The sequence below is a fragment of the Carassius carassius genome, chromosome 20 (genome assembly GCF_963082965.1).
Source record: "Carassius carassius chromosome 20, fCarCar2.1, whole genome shotgun sequence".
NCBI lineage: Eukaryota > Metazoa > Chordata > Actinopteri > Cypriniformes > Cyprinidae > Carassius > Carassius carassius.
The window spans coordinates 13,759,449-13,781,126 of NC_081774.1; the positions used below are offsets into that span (position 1 = coordinate 13,759,449).

At 36.0% G+C, this 21,678-nt stretch overlaps 2 protein-coding genes across 2 annotated transcripts in view; both read right to left on the bottom strand.

The window, feature by feature from the left end:
• Positions 1-937: 937 nt before the first annotated feature.
• LOC132095794 (transmembrane protein 236-like) lies at positions 938-3,213 on the bottom strand. The gene is made up of 4 exons (XM_059500884.1): positions 2,914-3,213; positions 2,443-2,515; positions 1,695-1,818; positions 938-1,607 (listed from the first exon to the last, which is right to left on the bottom strand). The coding sequence occupies exons 1-4, from the start codon at positions 3,159-3,161 to the stop codon at positions 997-999; spliced, it is 1,056 nt and encodes a 351-aa protein (XP_059356867.1). The 5' UTR covers positions 3,162-3,213; the 3' UTR covers positions 938-996.
• Positions 3,214-5,806: 2,593 nt separating this feature from the next.
• The window catches only part of LOC132096409 (collectin-12-like), a 36,657-nt gene continuing 20,785 nt past the window's right edge, over positions 5,807-21,678 (bottom strand). The window contains exons 5-23 of the mRNA XM_059501740.1: positions 18,808-19,851; positions 18,046-18,537; positions 15,760-15,896; positions 15,479-15,588; positions 15,274-15,339; positions 12,867-12,970; positions 11,092-11,176; positions 10,922-10,997; positions 10,700-10,795; positions 10,462-10,608; positions 9,283-9,373; positions 9,010-9,202; positions 8,601-8,695; positions 7,679-7,767; positions 7,362-7,449; positions 7,224-7,278; positions 6,894-7,047; positions 6,656-6,789; positions 5,807-6,026 (exon numbers count right to left, since the gene is read on the bottom strand). Coding sequence (XP_059357723.1) covers positions 5,819-6,026; positions 6,656-6,789; positions 6,894-7,047; positions 7,224-7,278; positions 7,362-7,449; positions 7,679-7,767; positions 8,601-8,695; positions 9,010-9,202; positions 9,283-9,373; positions 10,462-10,608; positions 10,700-10,795; positions 10,922-10,997; positions 11,092-11,176; positions 12,867-12,970; positions 15,274-15,339; positions 15,479-15,588; positions 15,760-15,896; positions 18,046-18,537; positions 18,808-19,851 — 3,464 coding nt within the window. The 3' untranslated portion in view covers positions 5,807-5,818. The remainder of the gene's footprint in view (positions 6,027-6,655; positions 6,790-6,893; positions 7,048-7,223; positions 7,279-7,361; positions 7,450-7,678; positions 7,768-8,600; positions 8,696-9,009; positions 9,203-9,282; positions 9,374-10,461; positions 10,609-10,699; positions 10,796-10,921; positions 10,998-11,091; positions 11,177-12,866; positions 12,971-15,273; positions 15,340-15,478; positions 15,589-15,759; positions 15,897-18,045; positions 18,538-18,807; positions 19,852-21,678) is intronic.

The following is a 21,678-nucleotide window of genomic DNA, read 5'->3' on the forward strand; positions in this document are numbered from 1 at the left end:
ATTAAATTTTGTTATATATATATATATATATGTTACATCTCACACTGTTAATGCTCAAGGTTACAAACACTTTCCATGGTATCTGACAACAAGTATGACCATGTATAATGAAAAAAATGATAGATGGAATTATAGCGTGCAGCAGTATATGAGATGCAATAAAAGGGGATTTCTGAACATCATGGAAATTCAAAAGCTATATCTTATAATGTGCATTATAGTTGAATCAAAGTATTACTGTCAGACTGTCTTACAGTCAGACTTTTTATAAAAAGCAATCAGGTTTTACATTATGATAACATGTCCTGGTATAAGATCAGCTTGCATTACCTTGAGTCAGTATCAACTGTAGCTGCACTCACTCACACACTGAAATGAAACCCAACAATAAACGTGTGCAACATCAGATGATATTAATAAATTGCTGTATTTTACAAATTTGAAAACATGACATTGGCACAATGAATTAAAACGCACTGTGATGCATAGAAAAACAACAAAACAGAAAGCCTTAATACATGTAATAATATACTCAACATATGAACACAAACAGCATTTACACTACAAAAGTCTGGAATAATTAAGATTTTTTTTTATGTTTATGAAGAAAGTCTTTTATTCTCAACAAGCCTGCACTTAGTTGATCAGAATACCAAACAATTATCATATTAGAATGATTTCTCAAAAATCATGTGACACTAAAGACTAGAGTAATAGCTGCAGAATATTCAGCTTTACCATCCAATTAATAAGTTACATTTAAAAATGTATAAAAATATAAAAATAGTTATTTTAAGTTGTAATAATATGTCACAATATTACTGTATTTCTGCTGAAATAACAGTATTACTAAACATTTAGATGTCTGTGTATGGTTTTGGCCACCTGTAAAATAAAATAAAAAATCAAGAAATATATATTTTTTCTGAACCCTAAATCGTAATTTACAATCTACAATACATGAGCTGTAAATCTGCATGAATTTCCATAATGCCCTCAGAACATGCTTCCTCTGTTCAGCAGTTTTAGTTTAGTCATAAAGACAAAGTACATGAAAGATACCGCTGTGAAAATGTTCTTTAGTATGTACAGCACAGGGGTAACGTACCCGAAAACAGCCAATAGGCATATACGCACCACCAGGAAGGGCAAATCTTGGGTGAGGACACTTGATGAAGCAAGCAAAGGACTGCCTGGAGTTATAACAACACGCAGGATGGACAGATAAGCCAGTATGTATATGGGAAACACCCATGCTGAATAATACACAGAATCAGTCCCGGCCACCCTCACCATTTCCACGGTGTCAAACCAAAACATGAAGGTGTCCACAAAGAGGTCATGCCGAGAGTCTCGAATCCAGACAAAGTGAAATGGACCTGAGTAAGAATGAGAGGAGTAGAGATATGCTGTGCTGCTGGTACGAGAGGTGCCGCCTTCATCTGCATCCCTCCAACGTCCTGATAGTGTCCCATTCCTGACCGGTGACCTTGGAGACGCATCGACGTCCCGTCCGTTAGCCTGCAGCTGTGCGGACACGGATGTCACCTGCTGCAAGTGAGTCAACACTGGGCCTGGCATCTCAAAATCCAACTCTAATCCACTTGCTTTTTTTAAAAAGAGGATAAAAATAGAGCACAACTTAGACGGACAGATCATTTAATTGGACCAGTTTATCGGCGGTTATCTCTTACCCTGTCCCGTCAGGCGAAGAGGGCGAATTTTCTCTACTATGTCCACACAAATGAGGGAGAACAAGACCAGAGAGACCGGGAGCTCAGTGAAGCGGTCACACTTAACGCCAGCATCAACTTGAACCTGCACAACCATAAATAGACCAGAGGGTTGCTGAGAGAACAAAGAGTCATGAGCAAAAATCATGAGCTTTTTATCGTCCTCAAGAGAAAACTGAGGTGAAAGACTGAAAATGGAAGCAGTTTTGGATGCATCACCAAAAACAAACTACACTAAAACTGCTAAACTGGACCAATGTGAAGAGTCATATCTTCACCAGTCAAAAACCATGAGAACCCTTTTCAAAACTGGTAATACATTGACAGTTGGCTGTAAAACAGATCTATTCACATTCCACAGTCTATAATACCCCATCTTTGGGTTAATAGTAAATCTGCTGGTCTACAGTGAGTTACTGAGTACCTCAGAGTGAATCTGTTTACGAAAGGTTTCTGATGTCTTGATGAGCCCTACGGTTTTTATTACAGTTTCTATTACGGACATCATTCTGAAAGTAAGTGTACAAATTATCAGTATATGGTATATATACATTCAAATGGATACTTTTTCAAAATTAAATGATCCAAAAGAGTGTGAAGTGCCATTAGGAACCTGTAAATAATGGTTCTTTGTAGTAATATAGATTTTAATAATCATGAAGTGCTAAGTCATATGGTAGTTTCCTAGTGAGATGGAATAATGCATTACCTTTGAGCTGGCTATGATTATAGCAAAGCATGGTAAAGAGCTGAGGATCACGTATCCAAGTGTAACAGGTCTCCTGCATTAGAAATAAGAGCGTTCTCATTGATGAACATGATAAGCATCACAAACTAAGAAACATAGTTTAGAAATTATGAGCATCATTTCTTATAAAATGGGCTTATAATGCAACTTGAGTTTATAGTTGATCATTAAATTTCTAGATATTTTATTAGACATGCTTAAATTAATCAGAAAATATTTGAGTATTTTCTCACATAGTTCTTCTATAGTTGAATAGAGCTATTTACATTGAACCAGTAGTCAAAGGAATGGTGTAGTAACCAGTCACAAGACATGCATTTTCAATAATATGAAAATTTAAACTAATGCTGATTTTAATGATGAATAATGAGAGTTCATGGATCATCTACCCTTATAAAACAGTGGCAGCATAGAAAACGGTTTAGTACTCACCAGTTGGTCACTTCTGAGAAGCGATTTGTCTTGAGGGTGAAGTATTTCAAAGGAACCCACACAAACAGGGTTACAGATGCCACATAGGCCACCGAGGCCGCCACCACCAGCCAGTAGGCAGTGACACTAGCCTTCACAATACGAATGACAGAAGCAAAGCGCTCCATTACTACAAACACAGGAATACAGAGACATGCGAACTGCAGAAGCTCATAAAGGATGAGTTTGACAGTCTTTCCAGAAAGCATCTTGAAAGTATGAGTTTTCAGTAAATTCCTCTATGAGTGAGCCGTCACTAAATGCATCCAATGCATCTCTCACAACACTGAATGACTGAAGGCTCTGGACTCTGTACACTGCCGCTGCTTACACTGCATTCTTACAAGTGCTCTTTTACTGCCACAGTAATGAAGCAGTCACGAGTTACAGGAGCAAAATGCCAGTAGCAAACTGAAACATAACAGTCATAATGACATGCACTGCAATGTCGCAACATCTTAGCACAAAACAGGAAAATGCAAATAATATTTTTTTTTCTTGCCTTATAGTATTTTGGTGAGGCTTGCAAACTGAAACTGCAAACAAAAAAATATTTGGTGTCTTTATTTTTTAGTAAGATACATTTACTAAATTAACAGTATTTTTTGTATGTGTGTGAGGTGGTTTTTTCTCAACAAATTGCAAATACACTACCATTTAAGTGTTGGTATGATTTTGATTTTTGAAATAAATTTCTTATGGTCACCAAGGCTGAATTTATTTGATTAAAAACACATTAAAACAGTAAAATTGCTAAATCGAATAAACAAATTATAAAATAGTTTTCTCTCTCTCTCTCTATACATAGTTTATAACAAAGCTGAATATTCAGCAGCTATGCTGTAGTCTTCAGTGTCACATCATCCCTCAAAAATCATTCTAATATGCTGATTTGATGCTCAAAAACATTTCTTACTATCATTAATGTTGAAAATAAATGTGCTGCTTAACTTCTTTGAGGTTTACTTTTTTCAAGACTGATAGTTCCTTTCATTTCAATTATGGAAAAAGAAAAAGTTCAAAAGAACAGCATTTATAAAAAAAAAAAAAATGCTTTTTTTTTAAATACATAAACTGTAATCTTTGATTAATTGAATGCATCCCTGCTAATAAAAGTACTGATTTCTATATATATATATAAATAAACAATCTGACCACAAACTTATATAAAATTTTGAAGTTTATAAATTCTTCTTTTTAATAAAAATTGTTTTTACCTGTTTGATGTATTAATAAAACTTTATTTTGCTGTTGTTATTAATAATAATCAAGTTACCAAGCCTATTTTGTCTTGTTAAATTAGCACACCTGCATCATTTAGAATTTGTATTGAAGAATTAGATTTTTTTTTTTGTTAAATTTTTTCCAGTGAAACTACTTATATCACACTAATTGTTCAAACTTTTGCACTACAAATAAAATGACAAACAAAGAGCTTATTTAACCAATAAGCCATCAATAATCCAACTAACACACCTCCACCGGTCTACCAGAGCAAAGTGATGCATAAACATGAGACGCAACATGTGCTGTACATTTGACCTAGTTTTATTGTGAATGCTAATAATTAAGATGAATAAAATAGTACATACAAACAGCGGGGTACATAGAACTGATACACCAAAAACAGTCATTTTTCCTGTGGATAAGGCTGACGTAAGGATTATCATATTCATGTGCAAATGCTAAGGTGTTACATTAGAACTGGCCCATGGTCCCAATTTCCCAGAATGTTCTCTATGAAATGTCAACAACTACTCTGATAACACTGGAGCGACACAGAGACAGAGATGTGGGGTACTGCCTTGGTTTAGAGTAGGATATGCAAATGAACTGAGGAGTCTGCTCTCTTTTGTGTCAGTCTAAGCCCCTGGCCAGGACTTACGAAAATAAGAGGTTAGTTCAATCATTCCACGTGCTACAGATCATTTACACATGATCATTCATTCCCAGGGGATACGGAGAGTTTGAAAAAATACAAGCCAAGTATCTCTGTCGCTTATTTTGAAATGGCTATGGAAAAGGGTTCAAGAGCAGGGTTAATGGCATTCAGGTTCTTCTTCGAGGGTGGAGGAAACGTGTTTTAATGGACACATCTGAAATGAGGGTAATGAAAAGGGTCAATTAAAAGTGCATGGTGTGGAGCAGCATTACTCCTTAACTTCCCATGTGCCCTTTCTACAGAAGAAGCAGCTGCTTTGAACGTCACGCTCTAAAGACAGAAGTGAGCTCTCGTATATACACATCTGCACACAGGCAGAATATTACATCCTTCTATTAAAGTACTGTCAATTAATACAGCAAAACGACAATCAAAATATAAATAAAATGCAGTGTTTCGCTACATGGTTCTGGAGGAGAGGTGAGATGACTTGAGGGCCTGAACATGCTCCCTCTCTCACACACACAAACAGACACACACACACACACACAAAGTCTCATAGAGATGAGAAATTAAAATGATGATGTAACCTCCCCTTCAGGACCTGTTGTGACAAACACTGGACTATTGAGACCTACATTGGTACGGAAACGTATGTACAACACAAGCATGCTGTGTGTTTTCCTGTAAGAAACGTCCAGTTAATTATTATTATAATGACGCTGGCAAATAAACCATATAACTTAGCATTCCTCATCACCTTCAACAAAATGTTCTTATAAAAGAGACCAAAGAAGTATAAGATGGATCAGAACCGCTCTGTGAGAACACCACCGGTTAGTAGTCAATAATCGGCACATCCTGTCGTGATCAGGATCAGTGTTTGTTTGTAGTGTCTTGGAGATATCTTTGTGCGAGCTGAATGCTCCTTGTTTCTGAGTGTAAGTGTGTGTGTGTATGTGTTTGTATGAGTCTCTAGGGGTCCTATAAGAGGGCTTTCTCAGGGTAAGGGGTCTGTTGGTTGTCTGCAGGGGCAGGGAGGCTCTGGGTGGAGGGCCCGGTGTAGCCGGAGGTCTGGCTCATGGCCACTTGAGCGCCGGCTGGGGTCTGGTAGGACTGGACGTCAGCTGGAGGCATGCTGCCGGGGGGCGGGCTGTAGACTGGAGGCTGGCCCATGTACATATGGACATCACTGAGAAACAAATCAAATAATACATGCATTTATTTCAACATCATTATACAAATATAATAATAATTATCCCCACCACCAGTAATGCATTAATAATAACAAAAAGTTGTTAAATAAATTATAAAGCCTTATTTTTATTATTTTAATAATAATAATAATAATAATATTATTAAATATTTAATCTAATCATACAAACATTATTATTAATGCATACTGCTTATTTTTATTATTGTTAACTTAACTTGTTTATTATTAATAATATCAACAAAATATTAAATATTTTATCTAATTATACTAAAACATTAAAATTATGGCATCAATACATTATTATAACTTTGATCACTTATTTGATTTATTATTATTATTATTATTATCATCATCATCATCAATTCTATCATTATCAATGAACAGATACAACTTCAATAATGATCAATAATTTAAGTAATGAATTGCTTATAATAATCATATTTTTATATTTTATTAATTCATAGATATAGCTTTTTAAAATAACAATAACTACTATTACTACTACTACTACTAATAATAATAATAATACTGATAACAACAGTTATATACTAGATTTAAATATACTACAATTATTTTATTTGTGTAATATAGTAAAGTGTGATTACGTGGGAGCCGGCTGCCCGGACATTGGTGTTCCTGTTTGGTTCATTGCAGAGAGCTGCTCCATGGGGACATTGTATCCTGGAACTGCTGTGCTGCCCATTGCATACTGCCCTCCAGTGGACTGGCCAGGATACACCTGAAAATAAAACAGAGACATTTCCTAATATATCACTACCGAAACAATCAACAACAAACAGCCATAATAGCAGTTTAAATCATATCTAGCAAACAGACTCTCACCTGTTGGGAAGCGTTTGGGGTCTGCTGCATGTAGTATTGCTGGCTCTGTAGTTTGGCATACATAGCGTATACTGGGTCTTCATTCATTAGATTAGCATAGAGAGACAGCGCTTCCATGACCTTCACGTTCAGTTCGGACAGCTCCGAGTGTTTTCTGAAAACAAACACGGCAGATTTATTAAATATGAGATCTATGAGGAATGACGTGTGCATTTGTCTCATTGGATTTCATTCACTAAAAATAATTGGAGGTTTGTTTGCTGGCTTTGCTAGATTTATGGAAGGATGGATTTGCATTAAATTCATTTTTAGATGGGACTTTTTGAATACCTGTCAATGTCCTCCAACTTCTGATCAATGAGAGGACCCATCTGGTTGCAAGCAGCTAATTGGGAGAAGAGGAACAACTATGAATCAATGACTTAATCTATTCAACAGAATCAACATACAAATCTGTTTTATACTCACCCTCCAACTGCAGGAGTTCACAGGTGTCTGACTGGTCATCTGTTGGATCTGCACTCTGGATCATCTGAAGCAGCTGGTCCATTTTCTCCTGCAGAACATTGCAAAGACATTACAGACTAGACTGCATGACACTTTCTTGAGAGCTGCTATGACTAATTCGAACACAGTTCTCCACCGGGAGCATCTGACGTCTTCAAAGGGAAAGAGTGAATATTGGATCATTCATTTCACTATGCAATTTCATGTGCTTTGTAGTTGTAAGGGTTGTGTATGAGAGGAATACAGTGCCAAATAGTGTGAGAAATATGCAGCCTCACCTCATCGATGTAGACAGGCTCTGGCTCCGGTTCAATCGTCTCTACCTGGACGTCTTCACTGAACTGCACTGTCTTCTTCTCGGTTTTCACTAAGGAAAATCCAAAAAATCCAAGAAATACAATCCAGAAATCCAAAAGGATATTGTTTTGACAATGCACACTAGGCTCAGAAAGTCCGAGACCACACTGAAAATATGTGACTGAAAATAACTGAATCCTGGAAATGAAGATTTTGGTTTTCAAAAAAAGGATTTTGTGACATTGATTCTGTCAATTCCTAGGTACAGATCAAGATGCTCTTTGGATCATTCTCCAATCATGCTGGCATGACTGCTTGGCATGATAAAGCAAAAGACTGACAGAAAATATTTAAATTGACCTCATATGGAAAATCATAAGAATGCAGATAATTTATAAAAAAATACAAATACAAAAAATAAAAAGTTTTTGAAAAACTTTCCTCAGTGGTCTATGATGTCTGTGGACTCCAATGTAGTTAAAGTTTTTTATTAATGTACACTACTGTTCAAAATATATTTTTTAATGATGGATGATGGTTTCCAATGCTCACTAAGGCTGCATTTACTTGATAAAAATACAGCAAAAGCAGTAATATTGTGAATACTTATTCAAACTCAAAATATCTATTTTAAGATATTTTTTTAAATGTGGTTTATTTCTGTAATGGCAAAGCTGCATTTTTATCAGTCATTTTAGTGTCACATGATCTTTCAGAAATCAGTCCAATATGCTGATTTACTGCTCAACATAATGTTTATTATAACCATGCTTGAAAAAAAAAAAACACGTTCAAATTGATGGAAGAGTGAAAAGAGAAAAACTATTGTGCAACAGTCAGAAAGATGACTTTAAGGGGCTGCAGACGTTCAGGTGGAAAAGAGTAGATGACAGCTTTACTTACTCATCTCAGGCTCTGCTGTCAGGTCCGCTGTCACAAAGTTTGACGGAAAGAGTCCAACACCCTGATACGTCTCACCCTTCCACCAATTAGGGTCACTGTGAGAGAAGAGATGCTAAAGCACCCTCCCGCTAACTGTCATTTAAAAAAAAATTTACTCTTTGGCTGTGTTTGGAATCATTCATTCAATCTCTACAGAGATCTGAATGTCTACTAACCTCCTCACACAACTTCTGTTTCATAGTCATCATGTGCTTGTAGCTTAGCAACCAAACTGACCAAAGTGGAAACAAGCCTTCCAAACAGAACAAAAACGACCAATGTGTAGTGAATATCATACAAAGGGAATGATTTCAAACACAGCCTGTGAGAGAAATTCATTGTGACCATCAGTGAACAGAACCAGACTCACCTGTCATCCAGGATGGTGATGATCTCGCCTGATTTAAAGGTGAGCTCGTTGTCCTCGGCTGCCTCAAAGTCATAGATGGCCCTGACCTTCCTGCCTTCAACCTTGTGAGATGTGAGGAGGCTGCTGGTGCTCGGGTAGAGGCCAGACAGAGAGACCTGAGGCTGCCGTTGGTCCTTCAGAGACAGTTCGATTGCTGAGAAAGGGACAGAGATCAGATCTATCTTTCTTCAAGATGAGTTATTGTAGACCTTAGCTTCACAGATTTGCACCCACCTTTAGCAATGTCTTCTTCTTCTTTCTTGTTGGTTGATGTTGCAGGGTCTTTAGCTACCAGTGCAGGGCTGGCTTTAGCTTGTTCTGCTGCCTGAACAAATAAAGTTAAACATCTCATTACTTAAACAATATCATAGACATTTTTTCACCTTATGAGAAGAGTCACATAACAGAAGGTAACATGACGGCTATTCAACACTCAATATATTATACAGTCTGCATATAATGGAAAAAAGGAAATGAAAAGCAAATTGAAAGAGAGAGAATTAAAGAATAAAATGATAAGAATAACAGCCACATATATTTATTATATATAAATATATCCATTCAAATGTTTGGCATCAGTAAGATTTTTCAAAATAAATTAACAGAAGTTATATGTTTATTAAGCTTTTATATATATATATATATATATATATATATATATATATATATATATATATATATATATTAGTAAAAAAGTAATATCTTAAAATTTCAGTTTTCTACTTAAACACTTTACTTTTAAGGTACAATTCTCGCTATTGAACAAACCATTAACTACGACCTTTACCTCATTAAACTCCTAATTTGCTGCTTATTAATGGTTAGTAAGGTAGCTGTTAAGTTTAGGTATTGGTGATTAGGGATGTAGAATATGGTCATGCAGAATATGTGCTTTATATGTACTAATAAACAGCCAACTAGTTACTAGTGAGTATTGGTTCCTATAATAAAGTGTTACCATATTTTGTATTATTTTATTTTATGATGTAATTTAGTCATGTGATGTCAAAGCTACTTTAGCTTAAGAGTTTTGTGAAAACAATGATATATGTTTTAGGATTATTTTATTAGAAGAATGTTTGAACATTTATTTGATATCTTTATCATTTATTTGAAATATAAATATATTTTATAACATTATAAATGTCTTTACTCTTTTGATCAATTTTATACATCTTTGCAAGCTATATATATATATATATATATATATATATATATTGCTTTCTTTTAAACATTTCCTTTAATATCATGTTGTGCATGTTTTATGTGCTAAAGTCTGAGATTTGAACTGAAACTGCACTCCTGACACACATTTAATCCCCTGCATACTCATTATATAAATAACTACAGCATTTTACAGAATCCAGTGAACAGGCAGATCTGTGCAGTGGCGATCTGGATCGGGCTGCTCACCTGAGAGCCCACGGTAGGGAAGATGACGCCCTGTTCTCTGAGGTTCTTGATCATGGCCGATATGAGGCTGAGCTGGGGGTCATTACGGAAATCCTCAGCCCATTCCACCATCAGAGCCTTCAGCTTCTCACACACTTTTGGGTGTCCCTTTAGAAGAAAAGACAAAACATCAGTCTTTTACTACTGGACGAAACAATTAAAGCATCCAGTGTTTCTACAAACAAAATGAAAAACATACCTTATTTAGCACGTTGCTAACTTCACTAGCAAATTCCCTGGAGCAAACCTCTAAATGGAATATTTTTCCACAGTTTGACACACACGCACCTAGTAGCTATGGAGGAGAAAACACTCATTTGATTCTTGATAGCTCATTAATGGCTTCTGATGTTTGCATACTTGAAACTGAAGCATGATTTCTCCTCATCCAGTGGAAAGCATTAAGAAACATTTGCCTTACCGTCAATGCTTGCATGGCAACATGCGGATCCTTGTGATTAACTCTCCTCATTATAGATCGCAGACATTCTTTAGGCCTTCAGAAGACAAGCAATAACATTTAACCTTTTAATCACCCATTTATCTAAAAGACATTCACAAAAAAAAAATCCAGAATGCTCATTCACTAACCCAGTGCGAGACTGTCCAATCTTGTCACAAATGTCCAAAATGAGGCCCCAGTCCTCAGCTGTGTTCAACTCACTTGTCGCTTTCTCTGCAAAAGAATAATGATAAATATTTCCTGTGATTTTGATTTCTGTGATTTTTTCTGTGATTCAGTGGCATAACATTCATTTGCAAATTAATTAATGTGTATCTGTGAAAGGCCACAGGGTCTGTTACGCCTAATTATAGTAACCAGAGTCAGAAATTAACCAGTGCCTAAGAAAACAAATGCCCAAAAAAAAAAAGCCCCAGGTTATACAGCAATAATAACGGGTTATAGTTGGGATATATCTATAAAATGTGTGGTTTGTTTGACTTTTTTCATGTTTTTAAAGTCTCATTATCATCAAGGCTGAATTTATGTATTCAAAAAAATAGAGTAAATTATAATAATAAAAACATCTCAATTTTGTGCTCATGAAACATTTCTTATTCAATAATGAAAGTGCTGTTTAATATTTTGTGGGAACTGTGATACAAAGTTATAATATATTATAATTTGAAATACAAATAATTTGTAAAATTATATGCCACAATATATATTTTTTATGAATGTCTATTTACAGAAACTTTTATTATTTTACTTTTTAAATTTGAATGCAAATAAATCAACAACCATAATTGTTTAAATCCCCATGAAAATCAATTCCAGCCCAGGCAGCAAATATTTCCCACACACAAAAAAGTGAATTTATGACAGAACCAATTCCTCTGTTTACAGAAGGTTAACCAATGACCTGCATTTGTTGTGAGATTCTGTTTGTCAATCTAGCAAGCTGTCAAAGAGAGGACAGAGGTCAGCCAAAACAAAAACACAATGGCCTGTTGTAGTACAGAAACACCCCTAAAATACATTTATAATAAACAAAACCAGCTAGGAGACTAATTCTGCACAGACACTTCTTCTATGCCTTCAGACCAGCTCAAACAATGACATCTGCAGCTACTGTACATCACTCCAGCAGTCACTGCCAAAATCTGACATTCCCCACATCTGCAAAGTAGGAACATTTTCAGATCAACTCATATGTTCAAAAATGTTCATACCGAGCCTTAAGCAAATTTTCACGCACTTCCTAAAATGCATGCATTTATATTATTAACCGCGAACAATCTGCTTTCCCCAGCAAAACTATAATCAGCAGGCTCATTAAACTATCATGATATAGCCTAGACAACACAACACTGTAATCTTAATAAAGGCCTATTATAAAGAATACAGTTGTGCAGTTGGAATAAAATCAGTCAACCAAACAAACATGGTTAATAATATATCAAATGAGCAGCTTGGGACATTTGCAGCGTCACTGTGTGAACCGTTATCTCCGGTTGAGGATGAATTAAACCGTTAAGATTGAGTGAGGTGGCTCAAATCATCTGAAGTGCGCCTGTATTTACTCAATAGTGTACTGTAAGTGCCACACAAATAGAGAAAATGAGCTTTTGCTCGCTAGTCAGTCGCTGCTTCTTTAGCTACAAACTTGGCTAGCCATCAGGCTAATAACATGTTAAGCTCTCTAGCTGTGGAACTGTTGTCATTAATGCCTACGTTAAAAGTTTCGGGTTTAAACCACTAATGGGAATTATTTAATCAATGGAATACCTTTCCGAAATTCTCATAAATAGTTGTAGTGATTTCGAAAGATACAAAAAGCCGGTGGGTTGCTAAGAACAACAAAAGACAGAGATGAGCTCCGTTAGCTCGCCTGCTAACTGCTAACATGACATCTCAAACTTACCAACATCTTGATCAAAGGGATTTGAATTGAAGAGAGGCATGGCCGAGATATACACGCGACGAAATCTAAGCTCGATCCTCTTCTTGTTCTTCTCCCTGTCAGCACTTGGTTAAAAGTGAATTAATAGACATAATAAGATAGAAACTACACTTAGTGTTGCTGATGGGATCCCCTCCTCAGTCACTTACTCGCAGCTCGACCGCGGTGCATTCTGGGTAACAGAGCTGGTGTGTGCAGTGCACATACCACACCGTTAAACACACAAACAGCTGGGCATATCCAAATAAATATGAGCGGGATGTAAGCGAGATGTTTGTTATTCGACACTGGAGTCTGTTAGTCGGACAGTGTAAATGATGACTTTGTCAAGGTTAGGGAAATACAGCTAATAAATCACATGACTTAATCACATGGTAGACCCTATCTGACTCAGCAGTCACAAGATGATGTTGACATTTTTATTTTATTTATTTGCTTTGTCTTATTGGACGCTTAGTTAAAATATGAAATTGTGACTTTTATGATAGGGCAGACCAGTTGTCAAGAGCTATATAAGAGTTTAAGAGGAAAAATGTAAATTACAAATGGGTTTTCTCTAGCAGTGGTTTTGGATTTTGGTTAAAAAAAGCATAATTCATAAATTCTGAAATCTTTTTAAATGTTTTATATTTTGACATTGCTTTTGGGTAAACAAGTAAATAATAATCAATAAACAAATAAGTAAACACAATAAAATCACACTGACCTACCTGACAAGGGGATTTTCCTTAAATGTAGCATAGGAATACATTATAAAATTAAAAATGTAAATATATAGCTTACATATTTAATATGTATATAATGTAAATTATTTACAAATGTTTTCTAATTTATTTAATATATATATATATATATATATATATATAGTATATTATTGTAAGGCTTATTTGACCAAAACACAGCTTAAAACAATAATATTTCTAAATATTATTAATTTAAATTAATATTTTCTAGTATATTTCTAGTAAGATATAATTAGATTTAAAATATATTGTATATTTATAATGCATTATAATATTGTTATATTAAATATATAGTATATTTTAAAATTGTATTTATTCCTCTAATAATAACAAAATAATAATATTTTTAGAAATAAATGTAATATATAATAATAATTGTTTCTTGAGCACCAAATCAGCATATTAAGATGATTTCTAAAGTGATCCTTTGCATCAAAAGAATAAATTACATTTTAAAATCAATTCAAATAAAAAAGACGTTATTTCAAATTGTAAACATATTTCATAACATTGCTGTTTTTACTGTATTTTTGATCAAATAAATTCAGTCTGTGTGATCATATGAAACTTTTTTTTTATCATAATTTATCATAATTAGTGTGGCCATATGTGCTGTTTAAACCGGACACGTCCTGGTCATGATTTTAATATTGCATAAAACATCAGAGTCCCATACAAATGCCCAGTATGGTCAGCCTAATCATAATACATACATGTATACAGTATTTCTGACAAGTACTGTATATAGTTGCAAAACAATCTATGTTGCATTATTGTGTTACATATAAGACATTCCACAATTAAACATTTATCAAAAGGATTTCAACATAAAGCATATTGAAAAATACGAACTATATTTTATTTCAGATAAAAACATGGTCTTTGATGATAACTACATACATGTACATGTATTCAAATACACAACTATTTTATACATAGCTACTGCATAATCAAATATTTGAAAAATGTATTTATAAAATCACATTAATGATATCCAAGGTGTAAAACTCTGGTGTGAACAAATTTTGGATTATAGTCATTAAAACATATCAACATATTAATTGTAGCTTTACGGTTGGCTGTTAAAAGCTTTATATTAATTAAAGCAGCTACAAAGCTTTATTGTATTGCACTGGAATAATGTGGCATCAGCTTTGTTAATGACACAGGTGAAACAGGTATTTACAATTACATGATTACAATACATTACAGCGTTTTCACTTATCTAAACATTAACGTGACTGGTGATCAGTGTATTGTATAGTTTGCAGTCTTCTTCATGTCCGTCACATGTGGCTCTCTGGGGAAAGCGATCGTTCGTGCTTTATGAGAGGATACTGTGACAGAAGTCTTCTGAACTGTCTCTGTGATTGTCTTATCCAATATGCTCTGTTCATTCACAACAGGTGCTATAAAACGGGAACTTTGGCTGTGAAAAATGGAGAAAAGACTGCAATGAATGAAATGAACTCAAGCACAGCAAACAGATAACTCTTTTAAACCAAAAGAAGCTAAAAATGTTTGCAAGAAAGAAGAATTTTAACTTACATTCATTCATTCGTTCACAAATGAAACCAATGTGTTCTGTGCAGAAAAAGTCGTTCCAATTGGCCTCATATATTAACCCGGCACAGTCCTCCCCAACCTCGTGACCATGGCTCCAGTTATCAGGCTGTCCAGGCTTCCATTTCCTTTCAATTAAAATCAGACAAGACTAATGGGGAATGCTTCCTCACACTGCCATCTACTCGTTATATTACTGAGGATCCTCAAGATAATGGAATATGTTATACACTGGATATGTATTATGTATTTCAGTTAATCACTCACGTGTAGTTGGGCAGGCTCCCGTCCACCCATCTCCAGATGTTTTCCTCTGCTCTGTCAGTGAGGCCCAGCCAAAAGAAGCCCTTTCCAGAAATCTGCCTCTTTATCCATAGCTGTGATAGATAATAAAGTAGGCATTGTATAGAGTAATGTTAGGTTTAAAACTCAAGAGTCGTAACAAGATGCCCACAAGGCTATCTGTTACGACACACTGCAAGCTGTTTTAATAAAGTTAATTCTGTTTAAGACCCATTACATATTTGATAATAGTATCCAGGATTTACCTGCTCGTCTTCATCATTAATAATCAGCATAGTTGAACTCTTGTTGCTGCATCTTTCCATCGTGTCATTAAAGTCCAGCATCTCTGATGAGAAGTAGTAACATGTGTCTCTGAAGCTCTTCCACTGAGGTGGGCACCCTAAGATGATAAAAAGAACACACTTCAAATAAATGTGTAAGTAGTAAACCAATGCAAACGGGGCAAAAATGAGTTTTAAGTAGAAACCTCACCAAAAATTTTTTATTTAACCCCCCCCCCCACCAAACACGATTATTACTGGAATACCGTCTCGAAATGCTATCCGCTTGTTACGTGGTGATGTAATGTGTGTAACGAATGCACCAACGAATGCTGTTTCCAGGTCCAAGCCTCAACTCATTTCACTTGAGAATACTATCTCACCAGTCTTTTATGAGCACCGTTCATTCATGTTAAACATTTAAGCTAAACATTTTCAAACTTACGGTGTACACTACAGTCTCCGTGCTCTCCGTGTCCCAAACACAAACAAGTTATATAATTATTTATTTATATTTTCATTGTCTGGCTATCTGGGATTTCATTATGGGGTTAAGCGTAGGATAATTATTATTATTTTTTAATAATATATGACATTTTGAGTGTATATAAGCACTGTTTGTTGCTATGCTAATATAAGTAAGGCTTTCCTCTGTGTATACATATCCTTACAAGTAGCTACAATTTTATCTGTATTATTTGTGTCTCCTACAAAAAAATTTCTTGAGAAATTTTATGTTTATTGTCCACCCCCCTCAACTGTAACTGAAATGTATGCCCCTGCTTGTGCTTTAAAGTAGCACTTATGAGAAAGACTGGTTTTAATACAATTAAAATCTTCAAGTTTTAAGGAAATCGGAATGACAATGAAAAGTATGTTATAATCTGTGCAATGCATCTTCTTTATATTTGTGCTGAAATGATATTTTTGTGGTGCCCCTATACACTAAATATATTTTAGAAAGTAAAACTTACATTTGTTACATATTCAATTGTGGTTTGTGGAATTTTGACAACTTTCAACTTTTATATAAATTAACAAAATTCATCTCAAAGTATGAACTGATCATAAATACCAAGGTCTTAATTTGATATTAAAAAACATTCATAATACATAAAAACCAAATGATTTCTACTGTATAAACTCTAATAAATGGCCTGTGTTAAGTGTATATCAGTAGTTCTCAAACTGGGGTATGAAGTAGAGCCCTGCATGGGCCTTAAATTTAGGGCAGAGACGCTCAGGCCCGAGCCCGGCCCATTTCCGACAGTTTATCAGAATTACCGGCCCGAGCACGCCTTTTCCCCCTTTATACTAAAACAGCTAATACTACTGTTTCAGCTATTTAAAATAGTTCAGTTTTGTATGTAATGGCAAGATGATTATATTTCGTTTTTTTTAAGCTAATTTTGAAAAAATTGGAGCGTTTTGGAGCGTTTTTTTGTTCATCAAATATACATTTTGTTTTTTTCAAATTAATGACCAAGCAGCCAGCGACAGACAATGAGCAGATCATATATGTTTGATCAATTTAGCCTTTAGCCTCAAATCATCTTAACTTGCCTAAAATATATCTATAGATATACCAAAACAGTTCAAGCATATAACAATGTTTAAAGGACATGGAGGAGGCACCAGCGCGATCACTTGCATGTTTTCCATGAATATGCCATCATTTTTGCTCATAAGGTAGGAGTAATTTATAATTCATAACTGTAAAGGGTCACTTATTTTTGTTCACTCACAATATCAACAAAACATTGTGCTTATATAAAATAAAGAAAACAAACATGGTGCACTTTGAATACATGCCTCACAGACATGATAATATATCTATATAGGAAGCTTTAAATTAGTAATTAATGAAATAAAACTTATTGAAGACAAAAACTATTTCATTATAATCATAATCCGTAAAGATGCACATTGTAAAGGCGCGTCTAATAAGTAGATGTTCATTAGACATGCTCCAACTTCTCCCTGATGCTCTGCATTGTCAAATGTCACCTGTATGCTAATGCATGTGTGTATATGCTTTGCATAGGCGATGTATAATATTTATAATATAATCATTATAACAGTATTTCATACAGTAGCCTATGTGTGCTGAATATGGGGACAATAAAATGAGCGAAGCTAAATAAACATGAGCCTGGCCCGAATGGACTCACCCAACGGGCTTGCAGACCTCTAGGGAGAGGTAAGCAACTGTAAAAAGTTTGAGACCCAATGGTGTATGTGAACAGTGAGTATAAGAAAAGCTAGTACCTGGTGTACTTGTAGGGGGTGGCGCTACCTGGCGGTTGACAAAGCCTTGTGGATCTGCCGGGGCCACAACTATTGGTGCAGGGAGTCCAGGTGATCCAGGTGGTCCAGGAGGTCCAGGTGGGCCTACGGGCCCACGGGGTCCTTCCAGTCCTGCAGGCCCAGCTGGCCCTCTGAGTCCTTGTGGCCCTTGTGGCCCTTGAGGACCTGTCTGACCATCTCTTCCAGGCAGCCCAGGTATACCAGGGTCACCTTTCTCTCCTGAAGGCCCCGCCCTGCCCCCAGATCCTCGTGAACCCTTTTGCCCAGGGCTTCCTCTTGATCCGGGTAGCCCTTTCATTCCTGGTACACCAGGAGGCCCTGCTGGACCCTTTTCTCCTTTAGGGCCAGCAACACCAGGTGCTCCCTTTTCACCATTTTCACCTTTCTGGCCAGCTTTGCCAGGTGGCCCCTGGGACCCTTTGTCTCCCCGAGGACCCCTTGGACCAGGAGGACCTGAAATTATGAAACAAAGAAATGAACTCCCACTCTTCTAAAACCATAAAATTCTGGTAGTGAAATGAGTTATCAGGGTATATTCAGAAATTTTAATATTTAGAAAGTGTTACAATTTTAAAGAGGTCACTCATCGATTCAGCCTGACGATACCCCACATGACCACACAGCCATGGTTTGGTTGCAAATTATAGCTCAAAATATCATAATTTTAATATATATTTTTTTTTAATAAATGAAAAAAAAAATCTATCTAGCCTCAGATCTTACCCTGAAGAATCGTGAAATTGGTGATGAGCTGTGAGTGTTTGCTGTCGACCAGTTTCATTTCATCCATGACTATGGAAAGGCTGCTGACCTCTTTGTCGAGCCTGGCGGTGAGTTCTTCCTGCTGGGTTTTGAGCTCTGAGTTGTCGGCTCTGGTTTCTGCCACACTGCTGTTAAGCCCCAGAAGCAGGTCTGAATGCTGGGCCACCATCTCGGAGCAGGTGCGAAGACCATTCAGATCCACACTGATCACTCCGAGCAGCTGCGTGGTGAAGCTTACATTCCCCGTTATGCGGTCCATTTCCGCATCATTGCGGTCAAGATGTGCCTCTAGAGCATCAAACTTCAAGGAGGTTGCATTGTCGTGGTCTCGCTGCTGGTCCATGAGCTCACGGATGCTCTGTTCATGGCTGTCGGCGATGCCTGAGGCGTTCTGCACCTGCTCTGAGAGTGAGTTCAGCTGAGTAGACACGTCCTCCAGAGCGTCACTGTTAGAGCGAGTCAGCACAGAATTGTTAGCAGCTAAGGCCTGAAGGTTCTGAACCTTCTCCCTCAGCCAGTCAGCATCCGCTTTGGTCTGCCTAGCCAGCTGCTGAATGCTCTGATAGTTATTCTTAAGCTTCTGGACGGCCTGGCTACTGTCCTCCACCGACCTCTGGAGGGAGCTGATGAGGTTCCTCTGCTGGGTCTGGGTGAAGTTCAGAGTGCTGATGCTGTTGGTGTTTCGGCCCTGTTCGCTCGTCTGCACCTGAAGGTCCGTCTGGAGCCGAGCCGTGTCTGTCTTTAGTCCATCAATCAAGTGGCTGTATGAGTTTAAGGTGCGGTTTACTTTGCTAATGACATTGGCATTGCTCTCCAACAGATCTCGCAGTGAGTGATGTCCGCTCTGCATGTCCTCGCCGGCTAGCCGTAGCTCTTCGAGAACAGCTCTGTTGTTAGAAGCCTTCACAGCAACAACACCGAGCTGCTTCTGCAGCGTCTGAATTTCCATCTTGAATGACAGGAGTTCACTGGTGGCGTTTTCTGACTTCTCTGCTGTTTGATCATCTGCACATCACATTTAGAAGAGTATTAAGCCAAAAAAGAGTCAGTGATGTATAAGAATGTCTATTATAAATGTTAAATTATTAATTGAATTGAATATTTAATGGCGAATATTTGATGACTTGCAATCATTAAGTAAAACGTTCTAACACATTGTCCTTACACTTTGAACTAAAAAAATAATTTCACCCAAAAAAATACATTTGTGTATTGTGTTATTACATATAAATAATAATTATTATTATTCATTCTATTATTAATTAATAATCATTATGTTTTTGGAAAGTCACACCTGCTATTTTACTACCTTTACTAAAAAGAGTCATGTAAGGCCCAACAGTATGACTTTTACAGATTAAAAAAGTTTTTCGAATATAAATAGCAAAACAGTTTTGTTAAAAATGAATAAAAAATGAAAAAACAAACAACTTAAGATTTTATTTTCAACAATTTTATTCTGTTAATGAAGCTAATAAACTTAGTTAATGAAGCTGATTAACTTTTTTTGAACATGAACATTATGATATTATGGTATGTATCATTACCATCCTTTTAGACAAAATATCTAAATTAATTGTAATTCAATAAACACACACACACACACATATATCTTACACGGCTCTGTGGAATACTTGATACTGATTGGTCAGTCGCGCCATCCAGTGGTATGTTATTTCCAGATAAAAACCGCCAAATTCAATAACACACCGCTCAGGTACTTTGAGTTATCTTGACAGGTACTACTTATATGATTTATTATTTGATAATTTGAGCATTTGATTTATCATTTGAGCAGTTGTTTTGAGAGTTTGATTTATTATTATATGCTATATAACAAGTCACTCCACTATACATATTTGGTAAAAACAAATCTTTTTGGCCGTGTAATAAGCGGACATAAATGCGTTCATTTGCAAAAAATCAGTTTTAAACAATTTTCAAAAATCATGTTTATTCATAATACATTCCAATTAATCTCAATCAAACCAAAGTTGGATTATTTTGATTATGTTAAAAAATAACAACAAATACATCTAACTTGCGCAGTAAAACAATAAAAACATAACACATTAAAAACATTATTTTTGAACATTTTAATACACTAAGTTTTTGCTAATAAACTATTCATACAATGCCGCTTGAAAGTTTGTGAACCTTTTAGAATTTTCTAAATAAATATCCATATTTGTCCTGAAAGTGGACAAAGAGAACCCAGTCATTTTTCATTTATTTATTCAAGAAAATTATTCAATATTACAGATCTGAGAGTGGCAGAAGTATGTGAATCTCTAGGATTGGCAGTTAATTTGAAGCTGAAATTAAAGTCCATCTGTTTTTCAGAGTTGTTTTCAATCAGTGAAATGACTGTCAGGTGTCAGTGAGCACCCTGTTTTATTTAAAGAACAGGGATCTATCAAAGTCTGATCACGTTTGTGGAAGTGTATCATGGCACGAACAAATGAGATCTCTGAGGACCTCAGAAAAAGAGCTGATGTTGTTTATCAGGCTAGAAAACCAACTCTAAAGAGTTTGGACTGCATCAATCCACAGTCAAACAGATTGTGTACAAACGGAGGAAATTAAAGACCACTGTAACCCTCCACAGGAGTGGTCCACCAACAGAACACTCTAAAAGCAAGATGTGTAAAAGTTCAATAGGTTTCAAAGGTTAACTTCTAAGCAACTAAAGGCCTTTCTCACATTGGCCAATGTTAATGTTTATGATCCCATCATCAGGAGAACACTAAACAACCATGGTGTCCATGGCAGAGTCGCAAGAAGAGTCTTCCTCTTTTCATAGGAGGAAACCCACCAACATCACAAAGATAA